General features: G+C 35.7%; 2 protein-coding genes across 3 annotated transcripts in view; both read right to left on the bottom strand.

The window, feature by feature from the left end:
- Nucleotides 1–2,853: 2,853 nt before the first annotated feature.
- On the bottom strand, nucleotides 2,854–4,660 carry LOC131077734 (nod factor hydrolase protein 1). 2 transcript variants are annotated; one of them, XM_058015284.2, is made up of 3 exons: nucleotides 4,420–4,660; nucleotides 3,372–4,386; nucleotides 2,854–3,283 (listed from the first exon to the last, which is right to left on the bottom strand). In XM_058015284.2, the coding sequence occupies exons 1-3, from the start codon at nucleotides 4,483–4,485 to the stop codon at nucleotides 3,261–3,263; spliced, it is 1,104 nt and encodes a 367-aa protein (XP_057871267.1). In that variant the 5' UTR covers nucleotides 4,486–4,660; the 3' UTR covers nucleotides 2,854–3,260. The 2 variants fall into 2 exon arrangements, with proteins under 2 accessions (XP_057871267.1, XP_057871266.1); XM_058015283.2 differs by having other exon boundaries at nucleotides 3,372–4,658.
- Nucleotides 2,854–23,369, bottom strand: part of LOC131077735 (nod factor hydrolase protein 1) — an 80,606-nt gene continuing 60,090 nt past the window's right edge. Inside the window, exon 3 of the transcript XR_009113641.2 lies at nucleotides 2,854–3,063. The gene's annotated coding sequence lies outside the window, so the exon portion shown is untranslated. The remainder of the gene's footprint in view (nucleotides 3,064–23,369) is intronic.

Here is a 23,369-nt window from a genome sequence, read left to right on the forward strand (position 1 = left end):
CTTTATAGTCCTTTCGGAAATGTCCGAGCTTTCCAAAATTCTAGCAAATTACCTTGGACTTACCAAGAGATTTTGATCTCCCCTTATTCTTGGACTTAGAACGGCCATTCTGCTTTTCGTTCTTGCCTCTTTCTTTTGGTCTTCCTCGAACACTCAGAGCCTCTTTGGCATTCAGAGAAACCTTCCTTCTCATCTCCTCAGAAAGTAGAGAACCAATAACATCCTCCATCTTCAAGACGACTGCAGTGCTCCCTATGGCCATCACAAGGCTGTCCCATGAGTCTGGCAACGAACATAGCAAGATTTGGAATCTTTCTTTTTCATCCATTGGCACCCCAATAGAGGTCAACTGAGTTACCAACATATGAAAGCTTTCCAAATGCTCAGAAACTCGTCCACCTTCTTCCATTCTCAAAGAATACAATTTCTTCCTTAAGAAGATCTTGTTCACAAGTGATTTCGCTTGGTAGATCTCACTTAGCTTCTTCCAAAGCTTCTTTGCAGTAGATTCTTCATGGACATTTATCAGAATAGAGTCTGTAAGACACAATCTGATGAGACCTTTAGCTTTTCTATCAGTCACATCATATTGTGTGGCTAAAGTCGGATCTACGGGCCTATGCTTATTCTCATCAATCGCATCCCATAGATCTCAATCAATCAACAGATCTTCCATCTTCAACTTCCACATCTCAAAGTTTGTGCCAGAAAACTTCTCTACATCAATCCTCCCTGAAATACTTGCCATCTTTACAATCCTGCAATACAGAAATGAAAAACTCTGCACAAGCTCCCACTCAAACCTTGATTAGCTCAAAAAACCTTGTACCCAACAAATAGAACCAAAACTGGCCAAGCTCTGATACCACTTGTAAGGAAGCAAAGGTGTGCAGAAACGCTTCCTACGCTAATCTTGAGAGGACGATTATGCAACTTTCAACTTAAATATTACTAAGATATCAAGAAATGCACAATAAAGCATAAACAAAATAGCAATGAACACATAACACAGTGATTACCGTGGGGAAACCCTTCTGGGAGAAAAACCCCACCCTCCAAAACTCACACAATGTATTATCAAATCAAGCTGATTACAATACACTTGCAATGCAAGTCCTTACAGGAGCGCATCACCACAACTCGAACTCAAAGAGACTCTTTCTAGCATCCAGTCTTGCAAAAAACTCAATTATCAAACTCCTCCCCAAGCCCTCCTTTTATAGTGATTTTACAACCTGGAAACCACTTGTGGTTTTACAAAACCATAGGCTTAACCACCATGCCACATGGTGCCCATTTTTGACATTTACATTTCCAAAATGGAAAAACAACCAGGTTAAAATAGTAATCCCGTCCATAATTTAATCCCCTAGCTTAGACCCTCTTAAAAGTCACAAAATGAGTCATTAAGGCTCTAAAAATGGCCCACCTATATTCTACTATGGACAAGACTCAGTTTTAACAACTCACTAACCATTTTCAATGCATAAACATGTGGAATACTACCTCAAACAAATTCTAGAATTTTCCAGAAAAAGACTACAAGGTTGAGACACATTTTTCTCAACAAAGAGGAGGTGATGCAGAAGGTCATCGGGGACCGATTGATGAATGGAGACCACACACACAACGCTGCCCTTTTGGAGCATTTTGTGTATAATGTTGTTCGCACCACTGGTGACCACGAGGCAACATAAAGGGTAGTGCATCGTATGGTAGCTCCACACCTGAGAGAATCTACCATCAAAGCTTTGAAGAAACTCAGATCTAACTCATTCAAAGGGCTTATTGCCTCGATGCTTACAAGATAAATGAGATAATTATCTTGGTCCTAAGGGATTATCTGGCTAGGAACAATTTGGAAACTTTTGAATATATGATGTCTGTAAATGGAAAGTTGATCCCAGATTCATAGTTGGAGAGGGCTTAGGAGGTCATAGAGGTCATTATGATTTTGCTCTCCTCTCTTTGTTGCTGATTTCATGTATCTTTTTATGGTTTTAATACAAAGGGTGCTACCCTTAGATAGTAATTTGTCTGAAAATTAATTAAATAAATAAATATAGGTTGGATTAAAAAATTGGTTTATTTTTTTAAAAGATTCTTACATTTAAATTAGTGAGTTTAAATGATTAATTTGAGAGAAAGGCTTAGAACTTGAAAATAGGCTAGTTACACATTTATGAGATGTTCTCAAATATTTTCATTAAGTGTTTAATTAACACAAAAGATAATTCTTTTTATATATCTATTAATTAAATATTTTTATTATATATTGTAGGCATATTTACTTTATAAGACATATCTTATGTTGTAGCCTTATAAATGCTTAATTGAGGTCTAGTATACACCCCTAATAAACATTATTAACAAACTCCTCTTACAATTTATAGGGCATGTATTCTTAATTCATTTTTAAAAAGATAAGATAAGTAACGTAATCTTTTGATTTATTATGTATATTTTTCAGTTTCAATCATATTTAATGATCAACATATTGTTCATGACAGATCACTCATTGTAATGTAATCTGAAATATCAGATAAAAAACATACACAAATTAAACCAAAAGATTACATTATTACTTCATAAACTATAAAAAACCCCTTTTCAATAATAATAATAAAAAAAAATTCTACCTCTTTCTTCTTTTTTTTTTCATTCATACAATATAAACCATTTTTTCGCCTTAAAATCTTTTTGAGCTTCACTATTCCATTTCTAGTTCATCACAGCATTATAGATTTTGACTACAATTTTGGTGTAAGGAAGACTTTTAGCAGAAATTATATCTTGGGCTTTTGTCATTAGTTCAACGACACATTCTTTATAAGAGAAAAGGCTTTATAACCATTGAGTGAAGGACTCATACTTCAAAAAGAATAAAAAAATTCCTTTGCAAGATCTTTTATCCCTTGTAGTGCTAAAACTCTATTTTCTTTCGAAAATATTCCAAGAACATTATTTTTCTGCAATAAAAACTGCAAAAGTTCTGGATTCTTCATAAAACAATGGCTTTTATGCTCCCAAAGAACTACTCCAATCGCAACATAAAACTATTAACTACAGGTTAAGAACAGTAGGCACTGAAAGAAGTTGCCATAAAATATGCAAACTCGGCGTGTTACTGAATCCGTCACATTTAACTTTTATATTCTGTAACATCTTATTCATAATCAAAGAAAATTATATACAATGAATAACCATTCCTCCTTTGTTCGTCATTCCTTAGTCCCCACCCACATCATGGCGAACCAAGATCAATTGTTCCACGACAGAGACGCTGCACCCACCAAAATCCATCATTAATATCTAAGACTTATAATAAAAGCATTCAGAGGGAAAAGAACAAAGAGAAAGATAGAACAAACCTGTGGTGGACAACATCCAGTTACTGTCTTGGCTAATGGCCCAGAAAAAGTATCCCAAAAGGCCCTTCTGCTTAGCGAATTTAACCTTGGCAGCCACGGAGTCCTGGTTATCATAACCCACCCATAACTCTCCAACGTAGCAGTAAGTTGAGACACTTTCCGTATCGAACACCTCGGTCGCATGGGTGTCCCGTATGAAGTCTGTGATCTCCGAGTAAAACATAATACCGCTTTCGTCGCTGAGATTTTGCTTGGGACCAGCCGCTACAGCGGGAGCTCCTATGCCCGTCTGGTTTTGCGACTTGAGCACCCACGATTTCCCGTAAAGCGGCATCCCCATTACAACTTTCTCGGGCGGTATTCCGGACTCGACCCAAGATGAAATCCCATAACTGGTGGAAATGTTGGAGCTGCTGTCATACAGCGCTGCGTGGGCTCCCGTGGCGGAAGTGTCCCATGAGCCGTGATAGTCGAAGCACATCACGTTTACCCAGTCGAGGTTTTGGGCAATGGAGGCCGACGGGTAGCTTCTGTGCTCGCCGTATACGACAAAGCTGTGCGCATAATACACTGCTGCGCTCAGGAGAAGCGGAGGGCGGCCCGACGATCTGCTCTCTAAATTTATGGCGTGTCTCCACTCGGAGAACAATTTGCCCAAATTCTCCATTTCCGTAGTGTTGCTGGGAAACTCCCAATCGAGGTCGAGACCGTGAAAGGCGTGGCGTCTGGCGAGGGCGATGGCTGATTTTATGAAGACTGCACGCCGGATGGGATTGGTTGCCATGAGAGCAAAGGCAGTGGAGTTGGATCCCCCGCCTCCGATGGAGATGAGCGTCTTTACGCATGGGTTCTTCTGTTGCACTGTTGTGGTGAATTCACCCATCAGGTCCTGCTCCTCCACCTGGAATGTCTGTTCGTTCATGTCTGCAAAGGCGTAAAGGATGTGAGAGTAGAGCGCTGCGTTGATGGAGGCGGGCGGCATGAATGAGACCGTGTAAGACGGCCAATACGCAGCCTTAACATTTGATGAAGCGCCACAACTTGCTGCCTCTGCTGAACAGTAGAATAAACATAGTGCCAAAAATACAATTCGCATGTACTGTGAGTTCTTCATTCTGGAGTTGGAAATCGAATTGCTGAGGATGAGTGGTATGAGAAGATATATAGAGCACAAATAATTTACTTTACTACCAAGTTCCAAGTCAAATATCAGTAATGGTGGATTCTCTGTTGGAGCGCGCTGCGCCGCCCTCAACAAAATTACATAGATTCGATTGGACTACCGAATACAACTCACTGCACACAATAAAAAGTTGAAATAAGTGATAAGAATTGGTCCACGCAATTTGTTCTATCTAGAAGATATGGTGCGTTATCTATCTATGCCTGACGTTGACTGGTACAGTAAGATGATTTTTTTGTTACCTAACATGGGGATATTCGGTTTTCAAGCTTCTAATGAGTTGAAAGTAAACAGGCGACATATTATTTGTGCCCGTGAAGGTTTGAAATACTTGTTTTCTCTTTTTTTACGTGTAACATTCGAACAGTGCTGCAGGTGGGGGCAAGATTCGAACCTGTATTATTCAGGTCATAAACATACTGTAGATAGTGATGCCGCTATCAAGTCCAATGGTTAAATCTTCCCTGGGTTTGCCATACTGACCAACCATCTAAGGTTAGAAAAGCAGGTGGTGAAAGCGATCATATAATACATGCTTGGAGATTAAATGAGGAAAAAAACAAAGAGGAGCGGCCACGGGAGACCAGAGAAATGGCTGTCAAACACATTGTGAGGAGGAGAAGAGGAATCTATTGGGGAAAAACGTCAAGCCGAAAAAGCTATAAATTTATTGTGGAAAACGCTACGGCGCAAAAGTTACAAAGAAAAATCCAAAGTGCATTTATGATTTTTCAAGTATCCTCGTTTTAAGGAGAATGAAACTTTTTAATAATGAAGATTCCACTATTCGGCGTAGATTCGAATATCTTTTAAAACACATGTTTGAATGATTTCTCTATTATAAATTGTCCATTTCTCTATTATAAATTGTCCATAATTCATTTCATTAATATTTGTGTAAGAGGAAATAAACACTTTCCAAAGCTTGACTTGAGTTGGTTAAGTAAATCTAGTAAAACAAATCAGAATGGAAAGTAAATGTGAAGGGGGTTAAAAGTATTTAGTTTTAAGATAGTTTTATGTCACATTAAATTTCCGTTTATTTTGGGACTAGAAAGAATATAATAAGTCTATATTTAGATTCAAAATCAATACAAATAAACATTTCTAGTGTGAGTCTATTTTGGAAATCAAGGCTATTTGTGTAGGTTTAAATCTAATTTAGAAGAATACATGCTTCTACATTTTGATTCATCAAATTCATTGCTCTATAATAACTATAATTCATTGATTGTATTTAAATATGCATCTCTTAGAAATTCTATGTATTTGCTTATGTATTTGTAATTTTTATAGCTTATATCTCTCACATAATATTTTTGGGTTCATTATCTATTAGATTCTAACAAAAATTATTAGGAAAGTCACTTTTTCTCATACCTATAGAGGGAATGGCATTGTTGATGTGTGTTGTGTCCTTGGCATTGATATAGAAAGTTGTTGGAAGGAAATTTATTCCCTTCCCCTAGCTATAAATGATGATATCATTAAAGATACAAATGAAAACCATTGTTTCTATGACAAATTATTTGAGTAAGGTCTCAATTGATCTTACAAGAAAAATATTCAAGTGGTACTTGGATAAATTATAATGATAAGTAGACACTTGGATAGTCCTTCCTCCATGGATTGATGTTCTCATTGAATTAGTCATTATACTCCTTTATAAACACTATGAGCCTCTATCACACCAACACATTTCTAAAGAATTATTATGTTCCAATCTAGTAGAAATCTTATAGTAAGCAAGCCTCTTCAACATTCAAGAACATAGGGACAACATTTCTAAGTTATTCACTATAGGAGGAGAAAAAATCCATATTGATCATTTGTCCTACAAATAAGTTAAGAAGATAACTATAATTTGAAGCATCTTATGCAAATAATCCCTTCATTCAATGTATCAATTATGATCTAGAGTTGCTTTAAATGAATTCACTAGGTTATGGAAACATATGATGGTCATAGTGAGGAGTCAACTTAAGAGTATATAAATAAGGTATTACTATTTCCATTAGAATATCTATGAAGGGATTGCGAATACACAAATATAGTAAGACCCAAAATAAAGAAAAGATATATATGTTTCTCAAAGGTAATGAGAAACTTGTGAAATTCTAGTCTAGCTATCTTTTGTCAGGATCTTCTAGAGTTGTAGGAAAAGGCATGTATTTCCTGGTAAAGTGCTTCCCCTTGAAGGATGTTACAACTTCCCTCTACTTACCCATTAAAGATGTACAAGATTTATCAACTTCCCTTTCTATCTTATCATATCTCTTGAATATTTTTTGCATGATGTCATACTTGGAAGAGTTGACCTACCCCTTCATCAAATCCTTATTTACCAACTATTCAAATTTAAGAAAACAAAAATTACCCTACCTAAACCCATCGATTACAAATCATTGAGAAAGAAAATCCCAATAGGATTAAGTCATCCCTTAACTTATCCACTATGAATCCCTTCCCAAAATACATACCCTCTCCCAAGGTTATCAAAATTAAAATCCCAATTGCTAATCCCCTAGACACAAAACCTGAGATGATTTACAATTATAACAATTATTCTAGCTCCAACCCTTTACATATACACTCCAACCCTATGTAAGCCACCACTCAATGTGTCAATGATCCCTATTGCAAGAACAAGAGAAAGACTACAATAGAGGAGGTATTTATTGGGGAGTGATTTAATTTCCCTATTGTTGAACCTAAGAATATGGTGATGGAAGAAGCTAAGTAGGACAATACAAACTAGGAAAGAAAGAACAATAATAAATGGATCAATTTTGAAGGTACATAGGCCAAAATATTGAGCCCAAAGAACAAATTTGAAATCTATTAAATAAAATTAAGAGAACGAGTATAAACAAATATTTTAAATATTAAAGGAAACAATATTCTCCCTTCACAAATAGGTTGAAGGATAGGAACCTAATGTTGGCATTAACATCAAATTATTAAATAAAAGGAATACAAAGATGTTAAAATTCTAGAATCATGCTAGAAAACATCACATGTACCTTAAAAAGAGAATAGAGAAATTAGAGAAGAATCAAGAGGAATCAAATTTATCATCCCTAAATAGTGTTGTACAATTCAATAGGACCATCATCAAAAAAATTGCGACCAACATTACCATGTCAAGTGATAGTATACTTAGGAGAAAAGGTCATGGGTGGTGAGGGTCCAAGCAAAAGAACCTACTCCAAAGCTAATTAAAATGAAAAAGATGTAATCAAAGTGGCAAATGAGCTCATGGAGGAACAACTAGGCTTCTTAGAGGAGAAAAAGATATGCAATCAAAGGCTTAGAAATTATGTCCTCTAGTCAATTCTGTTTGTTTTCTTTGTGTTATAATTTTGTTGGTGGTTATTGTAGCGATATTCCTTTTGTTGGAACACACAAATATACTAAGTGGGGGGAGGTGAATCAGTACATTATCAAAACATAACTTCAATTTAAAAAATTAGTTGATCTTACATTATAATTATAACAATAATTCACAAGAAGAGTATAAACACACATACACACAATTGAACACCAAAAATATGTGGAAACCCTAGAAGAGAAAAACCATGATGAGAAATAGTTGCTTGGATCTATTCTCCAAATCCAGCCTCACAAAATATATGTCAATTACAATATGAAGTAGGCACTAATCTCAATTGCATTTGTAGGCACCATCCTACATCCACTCTTAAACACAAATGCAACCACCAACCTACATCTACTCTCAATGTCAAATGTAGGCACCAACCTACATCCAATCTTAAACTCAAATGCAAGCATCAACCTAAGTCTCAAAATCTCCAACCATGATTTAAGCTCCAACTCAACTAGTGAGACATCAATCTCACCCAAACAATCGATTTTTTAATGGCAAGCTTTTCCCAATTGGCAAATATATCGAATTGGGGACTTCAAAAATGGTGAATCTAGAGACATCGCTAATTTGGCCAATTTGTCTGATTTTCTACATATTTTGGGCCCTATGCAGTTTAATTCACCTTCAATTTTTTGGATCAGTCATTCATATTTAATATTTTTTGCCAACAACTTCGAAAGGTTCTTTTTGTGCCTCCACAACTCACGCCCTTTTTCATTCATTTCCCATCTTCTTTTATTTTCCCCTTTTTTATTTTCCCTTTTCTCCTCCTTTTTTATTTCTTTGTTTTCCTTTCTCCTTTTCGCCCTTTTGGGCTTGCAGGGATCAGGGTTCAAAGATCCCTTTTTTTGGAGTTGGGGATCCCTAAACCTAGACCCCCAGTCTTGTCTTCGTCTCTACCTCTAAGGTGGGGATCAAGGATGTAAGTGTTCATTTCCTAAACAATCTTGTTATTCCTTAAAGCTAGCCCTCAAAAGGGCGTAACCTCACCTACTATGTGATCACATTTAATGTGTATTTTAGGCCTATATATACTCAGTTTGATCTTTATTTTATCACTTTGCCTTCTGAGTTTTTTGTTTCCTATAAAGTGATTTCCTCCTATTTGGTGTGCGCGGGTTTAATTGGGTTCCTTAGGCTATTTCTCAAAGCTGAGTGGTGGGTGTGTGGTCCTTTCTGAGGTAGGGTTTTTTTTTCTATTTATTTATTTATTTTGTATCTTGTGTTAGTGTTTGTCACGTAGGCTTTCACATCCTTTATGTCTTTTGTTGTGTTAGTGAGTAGCTCATGGGATTAGCTCCATCATTCCATGAGTCATGGGAATGTGTGTTATTGGTTTAATTTGGATGTTGCTTTTAATTTTGAATGTTTTTGCTTCTAATAAGTAGGGTTTCTACTCCTATTTTGTGCCTTAAAACCACATATACCAATCAGTGTTGGATTTGAAACAAATTGAGATGATCATGTTTCTAAGTAGCTAAGGGATTTGAGCAAAGAAAATGACGTAAGTAGGGATTAGGGATGTTCATTTCCTTGACCCCCAACCTACAAAACCCAAAAGGAAATGAAGGAAATCCTTACAGGGATTAGGGATACCTCATCCCCAATACCTGAAACCAGGTTGGGGATAAGGATACCCTTGACCCTTGACATTCACAATGACCTTTCAAGCGGGGATCAATGATTTTTACATACCCAACCACCAAGAGATTGATCTTGTGCAAAAGTGAGTATCAAGGATGTTCACATCTCTAGCCCCCAAACATACCAATTCCATACTGCAAAGTGGGGATCGAGGATGTTCACATCCACAACCCTCAACAACCTAAAGATCAATGCAAAGTGGGATTGAGGATGTTTACATCCTTGACTCTCAAAGGTTTTACTATATTCTATAAGATGGGAATCAAGGATGTAAACACCCCTAACCATTGCAATCAAAAGGGTTAATTTGTTAACAAGGGTATGCAAATGAGTAATTAGATGTTATATTTCAAGGCTTTGTTGGCATTCATGCTTTTATTTCTTTGTTTTAATATTTTACTTTCAATAAGGTGTTTAACCAACCTTAGTATAGTTTTTTTTCACATGGTAGAAAATTACTGATTTGACTTGTTTTATGTGTTAGGAATTGCATGTAGAAAATATCAATTATATGCAAATAAAGATTAAACATAGGAATAAAAAACATATAATAATAATAGAGAGGAGACAATTTTAACATGGTTCACCCAAAATCAGGTTACATCCATCAAACAGAGAGTCCAATATTATTATATAGTAAATTGAACCGATTACAACCAACAATCCCTTGCAACTCAATACTATTGCAAAATTCTACAAAATTATCTACAAAAATCATAACCCTTAGCCGTTTTATCAAGACTTATGTTGGTTACAAAATTAGGGTTACAATATGTCAGCCAATAGAAAAATAACACTCGATGCCTTTATAAAATAATAAAAGTCGTTTGGGCTAGTGGGGCACTGCCCCTTGACCTCGCCTTTGGGGGCACTACCCCCAAATCCCCGTTAAATCATTTGGGAGAAAACTACGCTGACAGAAGTGGGGAAAAAATTAACCTCTTAGTTTGACTAGGCTCCATATAACAACATTATGTAGAACTAGTAATGGCTCAACAAAAGGTTGTCCCGATGAAGTACAAGTTTAATGGCTACCTTCCTCTAACTAAGTTGCACTCGGTAGACAAAGACATTACAAAAATTGATTTGGGACATGCAAACTTGCAAGACTCCTTCAATAGAATGTCAAAACAAGATAAGAGGATCCCATGGGCTACATATTTGCTTTTTGGGCTGGTGTCAGCAGCTAGATTTCCTATCTGTTTACAATCTCCAAACTTGGTCATGGGTTGTGCTACAAACTACAACTTAGATGAGTGAAGAATTTATGGTCCATTAGGGAAGAGCATCCTATATATGAGTGAAGGAGTCTTGCAAGTTTAATGGCTACCTTCCTCTGACTAAGTTGCACTCGGTAGACAAAGACATTACAAACATTGATTTGGGACATGCAAACTTGCAAGACTCCTTCAATAGAATGTCAAAACAAGATAAGAGGATCCCATGGGCTACATATTTGCTTTTTGGGCTGGTGTAAGCAGCTAGATTTCCTATCTGTTTACAATCTCCAAACTTGGTCATGGGTTGTGCTACAAACTACAACTTAGATGAGTGAAGAATTTATGGTCCATTAGGGAAGAGCATCCTATATATTTCTCCCTATTCCATAGAAGCAATCTTCCATATTCAACAACATGACTAGTATGTAGTAGTGACTGTTATGGGGATCAATACTACGTAGCTGAGAAGAATCCAATGGCCCATATGAATGAGCATTTGCTCGATAAATATAAGAAACCTAATTCACTAGAGAAAATCAAGTTTATTCACATCTAGCTTATTTGCAAATGGATGCAAGGAACTATGTCACCCTCCTTAGGAGAGTGGCAGGTCTATTCCATGGATCATTTTTGGTTGTAATCATCTTATCATGTGAATGGGACATTGCCAATCCTAATTGATGTCTAATTAGGGTTTTTTTGTCGATCTTTATCATTTTCAATCATCTATGATCAATTATCATCCTTTTGGATCCCTTGTAAATTGTCAATTGTCGATCCCTTATCACTTTGTGACTAGTTTGTCATTGGTCTTTTGTCATCAATATCGACTCTTTATCAATCATCAAGTCTTCATCATTTAATCATGATCGACCCTATATCAATTGCTTTAGCCTTGTCATGACCTAATTGATATCCTTTTATTTCTAATTTTTTCATCTAGGGTTTTATGATTTAATCATTTAATTTTATTAACTTTTCTCTCTAGGTTAAATAAATTTATTTATTTATCTTAGGTCTCTCTTGTAACAATTAAATATTTCCCTTGAAATTGTGCCCCCTCTTGCTAAGATTGGCCTGCAGACGGATGTCCAAGATGTCTCAGACTCAGAAATGGACCTAGAAGAAAGTGGGGTTCATGTTGATGACCCTGAATATGAACCAGCGGATGAAGGGGAGATGATGGCCACTCTTGGGATGTTCGACAGTAAGAATCCCCCTAGATGGGTGGCTAGAAAATACAAAACCAACAACAAATAGATCTCCAAGGCCGAGCCCCTCACCAAAAAGAAAAAGCTGGCAGCTAAGGATCACAGCTCGAAGATTACGGACCAAGGGATTAAACTGGACATCCCTATCAATGTCCAGAAAGAAAAACAGGGGACCATAGCCAATGAAGACATTTGTGGAAATCAGAAGGCTAGTAGTCTGATGAATCTGGTCATGGAAGCTACCAAAAGCTAGGAGAGCTGTTCGAAGTGGGTCGAGTGTGAAATTGACACCCTCAAAATGGGGGTTAAAGAAATAATTGATATTTTTACTGCTTTCCCTGAGCCCATCAAACCAGAGAAACTTATGATTATGACACAAAAACTCTCCCAGAATGTTAAGGTGATGAAATGCAATCATGAGTAAAGGATTGATAAGGTGGAGCAATCCATGGCTGAGATTAAGAAAAATCTCAAGAACCTAGTCGACATTAGTAAAGAAGCCATGAACAACAACATTGAGGGGCTTGAAAAGATTATTGTCATGGTTGTTGATTATAGATCCTATCATAGTGAACCGGTGAAAGATCTTGGAGGAGATGATATGGCTATTGGAGATAGCAAAACCACTGTACCTAGTTCCAGAACTAGGAGCAAAAGTAGCAACAAGGGTACCTCCAGATTCATCATGGATGAGCTAGAGGAAATCAACAGGTTTTTCATCCAAAAAAACAAGGATCTGGCACTCTCTCTTAACTGAGAGCTTTTTCTTTTGCTTTGACTTATTTGTCTGCGTTTCCTTTCTTTTTGTTTCTACTCGGGGTTGCTCCCCTATTTTGTTGTTGTTTCTTGTTGGTTTGGTTGTTGGCCAATTGTTATAAAACTTTAGGTTTCGGGTCCTTGTAAAACCCGTTTATCTTTATCAAAAATAATTAAATATTTCATTTAATTAGCTAATTATGTCCCCTTTGTGAATTAATTAATAAAGAGAATTTATTAATTAATGTCACCTAATTTCTTAATTTCCTAATTCACTACTTTCTCTTTTCCACCTATTTCCTAATTAGTTTCAAATCTAATTTCCACCTAATTGTCCCTCTCTAGTTTCCCCTATTTTTGTGCTTCCTTTGTCATAAGATGGAAGCATGATTCTCTCATTCATCATAAGTATTGACATAGCAACTTGTCCTCACACCTTACATGGGAAATTCATCATAGTTATGACATAGAAGGTGTCATAACCCTTCCCTTTTCGAATCATTGTGCCAATTTTGAATGAAATTGCTTTTCTCATCCTCTTTCATGCTAATTTCATCCTTTCATCAATTTGTCTATAAATTAGTCTCTCTCATCATTGATTTTGGAAACCACACTTTGAGTACCCTCATGCCATCGCTCTAGAATCCATCACTTGCAATCATCTTGCTTGCTAATATTTTGCATATGTAGGTGACACCCGCATAATCAGGAGGAGAAAGAATAACAATGGAGGCCAAGGTAGGAGATTTCTACATGTGGTTTGCGTTTTTGTTTTGAAATCTTGTCTTCATAGCTCTATTGATTGAATTAGGATCAATTTCATAGCTTGTTGTGTTTTGTGGTTGCATAACTCTAGGCTTTGATGTGTTTTCCTATTTTCCTAGTTACATTTCTTGGTGAACCCGACGTGAACATGTAAATCTGACAATTTTGTGAGTCCTATGTTTGCATGCAGGTTTTATGTGTGGATCTATGCTTGCATGCGGGTTTTTAGGTACTAATATGTTGTTGCATGTAGGTTTTATGTGTGGATTTGTTCTTGCATGCAGGTTTTTGGTGCTAATATGTTGTTGCATGTAGGTTTTATGAACTAATTTATTATTGAATGCAAGGTTTTTGAACTAATTTGTTCTTGCATGCAGGTTTTTGGTGCTAATATGTTATTGGATGCAAGTTTTTTTGAACCGATTTGTTGTTGCATGCAGGTTTTTTGAACTAATTTGTTGTTGCATGCAGGTTTTTTGAACTAATTTATTGTTGCATGCAGGTTTTATGTGTGGATATATGCTTGCATGCAGGTTTTAGGTACTAATATGTTGTTGCATGTAGGTTTTATGTGTGGATTTATTCTTGCATGCAGGTTTTTGGTGCTAATATGCAATCACATGCAGGTTTTATGAACTAATTTGTTGTTGCGTGCAGGTTTTTTGAGCTAATTTGTTCTTGGATGAAGGTTTTTGGTGCTAATATGTTATTGCATGTAGATTTTTATTAAACTAATGTATTGCTGGATGCAGGTTTTTTTAACTAATTTGTTGTTGCATGCAGGTTTTATGTGAGGATCTATTATTGCATGTGGGTTTTATGGAGTCTAAACAATGAGTCATGCAGGATTTCTTAACATGAAATGAAAAAAAAATCGCATAGCCTAATTAGGAGGTTTTAATGAACAATAATTTTTCACATAGCCTAATTAGGAGGTTTGAATGAAAAACAATTCCTCACATATAGCCTAATTAGGAGTTTTTCATGAATCCTACAATTCTCACATAATCTTAATTAGGATTTGGATCAAAGAACAACAACAAATTTCACATTTCATGCATGTAAAGGGTTTAAAATGAACAACAAATTGCATTTAATTATGGTTTAAATTGATCAAATCCTTTTCAAATTAAGATGGAATTAACCTCATCTAGTCTTAATTAGGATGCAAATGGATCAATGAACTCATATCATGCAAATTTTGAAGCAAGACTGTTTGCCTTAGTGTAGAGAACATTTCATTTTCTAAAGGTTAAATAATCAATGTTTGTTATGTCTTCTTTTATTTTGATTGTGTGCTTTTACCTTTAGAGGGCATGCCTCCCAATTTTCCTGGCACTTCACATAGGCATTGGTGAGAGGGAACAACCCAAGTGGTAATGGGCTAAGACCAAGCTCTTCCGAACCACTATAAATAAATATGTTTGTGATGAAAGTTGCAAGTGACAGGTGTCGATGTGTCATATCGATGTAAGTCTCCCTTAGTGTCCATGTGGCATGTGAAAATTTGTAGAGCATAACCTGTGTACAGGCTACGAGGCCTCCTTAACAGAGTGAAACGCTGCATGTATGGCCACCCAAATGGATGCCTTGACTAAAAACTTTTTATTTTAGAATCCAAAAACCTTCTAGTTGTTGGTACAAGAGGTTGGACTTTTGATGACGTCTCACGTCCTTATGGTTCTTAGTAGAGATACAAAGTTCGCCATGGGGAGTTCTCATGGAGACCGATGCTTGGCTACCCCGGAGAAGTGAGTGTCATGGAGGGAGCTAGTGGGGTCAAGAATCTAAGTATCCTCTTTGAGAAAGCGTAGTTGGGGAAACCCAAGTGAGATCCAACATCTATTGTCCTTTCCAGCCTTAGGATTCATTGTTGAAGGTGCATGATTGTTTTGTGTCAAGGTCCAACAAACATTTTGTCATTCATGCTTGTTAAAAGGTGAAGCAAAAACAATTCTCACAAGTGGTCATAAATAACCTTGGTTTTTCAAAGTTCAAACAAAGAGTTCACATTTTGTCCAAGTATTCATCCAACAATTGAACATGGCTTGTCAAAACATTAGTATCCTTATTTCAACATTTATGTCACTTAGGGTTAGCCTTTGCATAGTCCAACCTTAGGTCTAGGGACCCATAGATATTGTCGTTCATTAAGTATCCTCATTTTGCACTTACGTTTAAAAATCATTTTCCCTAAGTCCTCATTGTATTGTCATACCAAAGCTAGGTTTTCACTTAGGTCATATTATTGCCTTGCATATACCTTTCTTGCATTAGGTTATATCATTGCATAGTCCAAACCTCTTGTCTTAGGTTAACATTGTCATACATTTGCATTCATATCACACCATTTAGCTCATATCATATTCCAAGTTTGGTCAACATTTTCATTCATACCTTAAGCTCGTATCATAGCATTAGCTCATATCATTGCATAATAGCCTTGAGTCAGTTCATATCTTTAGATCATTTCATATCTCTAGATCATATCACATCTTGAAGTCATATTCATATCGTATCATAGGTCATTGTCATAATCGTTGTCCTTTTACATAATAGTCTCAAAAATAGGTTTTGTCAAGCTTCAAAGATTTCAAATCTCTAGATTAAACCCTAAGTTGTAGTTAGGGAGTATTGACCTTGTCCAAAATTTGTCTTCTTGTCAACATCATTTTGTCAAACCTAGCTTAGTATCCAAGCGTATAGGTGCAACATTGTCATTTTGTCCTATCATCATGTGGTCCATTGTCCTCTTGTCCTTCTAAGGTCTTGGCTTCATTTTAATTTCCCAAGGTTGCATCTGTAGGCTTGTATTTCATAAAATTTTGTCCAAATCTTGAAAAACAATAAAAACATAGGTTTCATTATCATCCGCTAAGGTTGTAGTTAGTTGCATATCATTGTCATTCTAAAAATCCAAAAGACCAAAAATATAAGTTGCATTGTCAATCATCTAGGTTGCATTTAGTCGCATACCCTTGTCATTCCAAAAATTCAAAAGGCCAAAAACATAAGTTGCATTGTCAATCATCTAGGTTGCACTTAGTTGCATTTTTCATTCCATTAGTTGCATATCATTATCATTCAAAATTTCAAAAATCCCCAAAAAATTGCATAGTGACATGTTTGTTCAAATGAGGTCCCAAGTCCCTTATGAAGCCATGTCATCACAATTGAACAATCAATCATGTCAATCCAATTTCTACATGTCTCAAAACTTCAATCAAACATGTTATGATGAAACAAGCATCAAAATACGAAAACTATAGGAAAAACTATCTCGAGAAAGAGAGATCGTACAACAAAGAGCGATAAATAGTGAAAAGATTAGATCCCAAATATCGAAAACATTTTGAAAATTTCAAGGTCCAAACCCAAATGTTGAGGCAATTGATCAATGTAAAATCTCTCATCGAATGATCAAACATACTAGCTCTCATTTCCAAAATAGAGATGATGAAACACTTTCAAACAACAAGCACAAATTTTAACCAAGTCCCAAATCGCACTTCATTTGATCAAAATCCATTCAATCAAATCTTGAATCAACAACCAATTGTCCATCAACAACCAATCATCCAACAACAACCAATCATTCAACAAAATCCAATGATCCAACATACACAACCAATGGCTCAACATACCCAACATTTACAACCAACGCAACCAATTTTGCAATTGTAACAAAATGTTCAACCAACACAATCAATGGTTCAGCATACATAACCAACATATCCAATGGTGCAATTTCAAAAACATGTCCAACCAAACACACAACGTCAACAAGTGGTTCAACCAACTGTGGAATATCAACAACAAATTCAATCAACATATCAATGTCAACAACTACAACCAAAAATTCAAAAACAAAAGTTGCAAACCAAATTTATACATGCTAGAGCAATTCAACCAAAAACCAACTCAAAATCAAAACATGACATCAAACCAAGACCAAATTCTTTCCAAACAAGTTTAAGATCCAAACACAACCATGTCAAAACCTCACAAGGATTCAAATGCATCTCCAAAGAAAGATCTAGTTCTTTTAGACGTTTCTTAGAGATAATTCTAAACGATTCTTCTGAGGAAGATCAAAATTGTGCAGCTATGTCTAGCAAAGGTTCATCCCCCCATAATCAAATTGACTCTCGATAGTGACATCTATACCTACACCTTTTGAAGCTTCACAAGAACCTTCCATATCATCCCCATCAAATGATATACCTAAAGATAAAATTTCCCAAGGGATGTCCATATTTGATTGCCAAGCTAACCTAATTCATGATGTAAGTCCCTGGCATGCTTTAGAAATACTAGACACAATGCCACCTTGTGCTTCATTGCCACTATCTATTCTAGAAGATCCAATTCAAAGTCCATCTCTCTCATTTTAAAGCATTGATTCCTTGCTAGAATCCCCCACACATGTTCAAAGTCTAACCCCGTGTCAAGATGATGATTCAAAGCATGAAGAAATGACTCCTAAAACAAATCAAGATCAAGATCCGGAAACTTTGTCATTCTATCCAATTGTTGACCCAAATCTTGTCTTCCTAGACACTCATAATGATCTTAATATCCATGTCCATCCTATCCAAAGTCATCTTGACACTCCACCTCTTGAGCGAGTTCAAGATACCCCCTTTGTCCTTTCTAATAATCCCATTGAAAATCAAGAGCCGAACACCTTTAAAGAGGAACCTAGTGATCTTCTTCCTTGTCAAGATCAAAATATCCTTTCAAATTCATGTCCACCACAAGACCCTATCATCCCTTTGTATCCTCCACAATATTTCATCTCCCGAGAAGAACCTATCATTTCTCCCATTCCACTTCATGAAGAGCCTGTCATTGATCCTAATCCCCCTCATGATCCTGATCCCCCTAATGATTCTAACATGTTTGCACAAGATGTTCATGAAAAACCTACATGCACAATGGGTTTCTCCACTTTGGTCCAATCTGATCCTCTTCATGATCTCATATCGCATCCACCTCATAATGGACTCACATCATCATCCCAAAGCAAATATTAATGGTCATGGCTACACAACTCACTCTCAAGCCATTGGTATACCTAAACCTAAATCCAAACATATGCCTTCCCCTTCATCCCTTCCATCCATCTTAGGTTCTTATATCCCTTCATCCTCTATGCAGGGTTAGCAAAGGCACACATCTTCGAGCACCTTCCATCCATCCAAAAGACCTCCATATCATTCCTATCCATCCATGCGTTCCTTTCTCCCTCCAAGCAATTTGGAAGCCAAGCATAAAATTCATAAGTCCAACAATCCACATGTATTCAGGGATCAACATGTCCAATCTAATCGACATGTCAAAACAAAGAAAGCTATGATCCAAAAAGAAAAAGAAAAAACCAAAAGGCCACACAAGTTCCATTTGAAGGAGAAAGAAAGCCAATGGAGAATTATGGAGGAGATATATGTGTTTGCAATGGTTTGCATTTGGTTTGATTATCTAGTCTTCATAGCTCTATTGATTGAATTAGGATCAATTTCATAGCTTGTTGTGTTTTATGGTTGCATAACTCTAGGCTTTGATGTGTTTTCCCATTTTCCTAGTTACAGTTATTTGATGTTTCCAATTTCCTTTTCTAACAATGTTCTCAATCTTGAGGCCTTTGAATTAATTCAGTGTCAGCTTGGATTGTTTAATTTAGGTTTTCAATCATTCATATTATCTCACATTTTTCATCACACAAAAACCATTATACCTTAACTTCTCCTCTTGTTCCTCTCGTTGAGCATGGTGAAGTGGAAGATGCACCCTGCCTCCACTTGATTTGATTTTCTCCTTTTAGTGATGAATCGTGGACTGCTCTCCACTACACAACAAGATCAGGATTAGCTATGAAGATGATTGTGATGGATGAACTTGGCTTATATGCGGCATGAATTGGGCATGGTAAGGATGCAATGGATGATTTCAAGGCTCAAACTAGCACCATAAGATTACTCAAATTATGAAAGAATTGCGAAGGGAGGAGAATCTAATTTATAGATTGGAGGAGGCCAAAATAAAGGGCCAATATTGATTTGGAAGGAAGGGTTGAGATTGTAGGAATCGCATGGTTAGCTTGGCTAATTAACTAATAGAGGTTTAGAAGAAATAATGATTGGGGAGACTTTAGAAGAATGGGGAAATAATTAATTTATTGATAAACTAATTATAAATATAGTGAAAAGATTAATTAAATTTGTTTTAATTAATCCTAAGAGGAAGGAGATCAACACAATTAAATTAATTAGTTATGTGGAAAGGCTCAAATTAATTAACTATTAATTTAATTAACATTAGACATCTACAATTGAATTATCTTTAGATGAAGTTATAGTGGTAGATAATACTTCTTGGATAAGTATGCATGTGTATGTTGTATGGAAACATGTCTGCCAGCCTCATTTACTCCATGTTGTTAAAATAAAGGAGAATTCCACAATACAAAATATATTTGAAGTAGTTAAGAAATCTTTAAATGAAATTGGTGGTATGGATGCCCTATGAATTGCTAAAAAGTTGGTGGGTGTAGAATTTGATGGAGCTGTAGTGTTTCAAGGTCATAGGAATGATCTTTGTGCAAAGATAAAATCTACTATTTTACCATACATGATTGGGATTCACTACATGACCCACAAATTGAATTTAGCATTTAAAATTGTGAGCAATTTTGATTCAGTAGCTAAAGTTAAAAACCTAGTTTGCAAGCTCTACTCATTCTTTTGCCAAAGTCCCAAACGGTTTCCAGAATATAAAAAATTTGCTAAGGGAATAACCAAGAGAAACAAGATTTTTAAGGATGATGATACCAGTTGGATCTCCTTGCGCGGACTAGAAGAAAGATTTTTCTCATAATATAAATCCCTGATTGGACCATTGTACAAACAACAAGGCTCAATTATAGACAAAGCTTTTGAGCATTTACATAGGTTAAGTGATGCATAGACACTCTTAACTTTGGCTAGTATTCTCCCCCTGTTGAATAAAATGAGCAAGCTTGTAAAAGTAGCACAAGTCTATGTATATTGAAGAATATAGTGGTCTATATAGAAGTTTAATCCTAAACCCTAGATAATATACATCTATCAGAAGATCTAACATTCGGAGCCTTGTGGTAATCATTTTCTAAGTCATTGGGATGTGATTTGCTTTCAATAAAGATAAAGTACTTAGTATTTAATCTAATTTGTTACATGAAAAAAACCCTAAATACCATGTTTTGGATTTATAATGGTGAGAAAATTTAGGGTTAGGATTAAATTAAGATAATAAATCCACTAACAAGCCTAATTAACCATTACATTAAGGAGAAAAATCTGATAGATCTACCCTTCATAGACCTAGATTTTGATATGATTCCATGCCTCATTGATGGGGCTCTTTCCTCCTTAAATTCAATTGAATTTGAATTTGTTGAAGATTAGGGAAAGATAGTGAATTATTGAAGCAATTTGATAGAAATAGTGAGCTACAGATGTCATACAGAGACACCAATGTGGATCTAAGCAGAATAAGATGATTTGGATATGTTCCTAGAAGTTTGACTTGATTCTTCAGGACCGTGTTGCTCCGATTCGGCCTGTTCCTTTGAATTTATCATGGTTGAAAGATAAACTTGTTTGTCTCTATGAATCTTGTTGATCCTATCGAACACAACTCTATACCTGTTTCCTGCACACAAAAAGAAGGGGGAAATTGTTGGGAATAGGGTTTTGCCTTAGGTCAAACCCCAGTTTTTGAATTAACCATGAAATTGAATTGAAAATATAAATGAAGTACTGCAGTTAAATAATTTCCTTTTGAGGGAAAAGATGAGAATGAATGAAACACTAATGATAGGCCTTTAATGAAGTTTTGTTTGTCTCCACCAAGGAATTAGGGTTTCATGAAGATTGTCTTCATAAAACATAAAACATGAATTTATCATCTCGAATGCTTGAATCTTGACTTCACTAATGCTTCAATGCTTGATATAAGACTAATTGCTTCCTCACTTGAATTTTCTAGAGTGTAATTGAGATATTGAATTCATTAGGTTTAAAATGAGAGGGGCAGACCTCCTTTTATACTTTCTAGTTGAAAAGCAAATTGAATTTCTAACATGAGCCGACACAGGATCTAGGTCCCTGCCCAAATTAGATGACCATTATGAGGCCCCAAAATGGGCCCTTTTTGAAAGGACCAGGACACTGGCACCATGGTCTTGGAAATTAGGGTTTTAGGATCAAGGGGAGATAGTGTAGAAAGTGAAAAATTATGTTTGGTAGTTTGTGTAAGCACAATCAGTGCTTCAGTCAGACCTCGGAGGACGAAACGACAAAGTGAGGACAAAATTGTAGGCGAGTACAATTTAGGACACTATAGGATTTAACCTAGAATATTTTGAGTGGTAACCTCATATAGCCAAAGTGAAACCACCTCACCTTTTTATTTATTTTTATATTTTTGGTTAACCAATCTATTTAACGAAAATGATATTCTCTCTCTCTGTCCCTCCAAAAATATTTGTCATAGTACCTTCATTCCATGCTTTATTCTTGGATCATCAACATCCTTTCCTTGTCTTGCTCTTATTAAATGTGATTCTTCATAAATCTCATGGTTGTTTGGTACGTTGTCATAAAATAATAAATTAATAAAGTAAATGCAGGCATGTGTATGATTATATTTTAGCATGACTCTTGTATTATTTTTAACATGTTCCATTTTATTTAGTGGCATGTTTCTTTATAAATGAGTAAATTAATTGTGTTTCTTGTCATGGATGTATTATAGGAATGGAACATATGTCATGATGAAGGAGAAAGTGAAGATAATATGAGAGAGAATAATATCTTCTTTAGTCCTTTTTATCACTATTCTCTCCTTATATGTTTCAATCACTTCTATAACTTATGTACTTTATTGTGTTTTCTAACTTAGTTACAACAACTTGCTAAAGTGAGGGAAAAAAACTATGGTTAAACTTTGCGTACTTTATAATATTTATATTATATTTTTTCACTTAGCTTATTGTTCATTTCCTTGGTGTGTTCTAAGACTCATTTCCATTCGTTGAATATTTCCCTTAGAAGAGGTTGATTTACAATTGTGTTTGAGATTTTTCTAATGACTAAAATCCAACCCCAAAAATTTCAAGCCAAATCTAAACAAAATGCTTGTATCTTGGACACCCTTGTAGTCAAATGACTCTGTGTCTAGGTAAATTTTAGAAATTTAATTTTTTAAATGAGGCTTCTACACTAAACTTGGAACCATCTTAATATATTATTAAATGGTCGCCAAAACCTGGCGTATAATAAAGCTACATACCAAGCCAATTCCAAGGGAACAACACATTCAATCATCATAGATTTTCATAATAAACTTCACAAGTGCTACACGCTTTTGAAGACATCTTTAAAGAAATTTATCAAATATCCTTGTTACATACTCTCCAAGTTCTCTACTGTATTGTCCTTCATATCCTTAGTGTATTGTTGTGATTCCCTTGGTGTATGGACATCCATCACTATCCCTAATTTATTATTATGGCTTCCTAGAGTTTTTATCTCCCTATACATTCATCCTTTTCCCAAAAATATAAAAAATAGTTTCCCATTATTTCTTAAAAGCAATCTTGTAGTTCCCATTACCCACTAATCTATTCATTTCACTTGCACACACCACAATAGATAGGTTTCTTCTAGGGGTTTTATTCTTTATGATTCTAATATACAAACACCACTCTACATCACTTGACTAGAGGATCACACATTTCAAAATTTTATTGAGGATTTGTTGAGGTTGAAAGAAACTACCTAGGTAACT

The sequence above is a fragment of the Cryptomeria japonica genome, chromosome 11 (assembly GCF_030272615.1).
Source record: "Cryptomeria japonica chromosome 11, Sugi_1.0, whole genome shotgun sequence".
In the NCBI taxonomy this organism is placed as follows: Eukaryota; Viridiplantae; Streptophyta; class Pinopsida; order Cupressales; family Cupressaceae; genus Cryptomeria; species Cryptomeria japonica.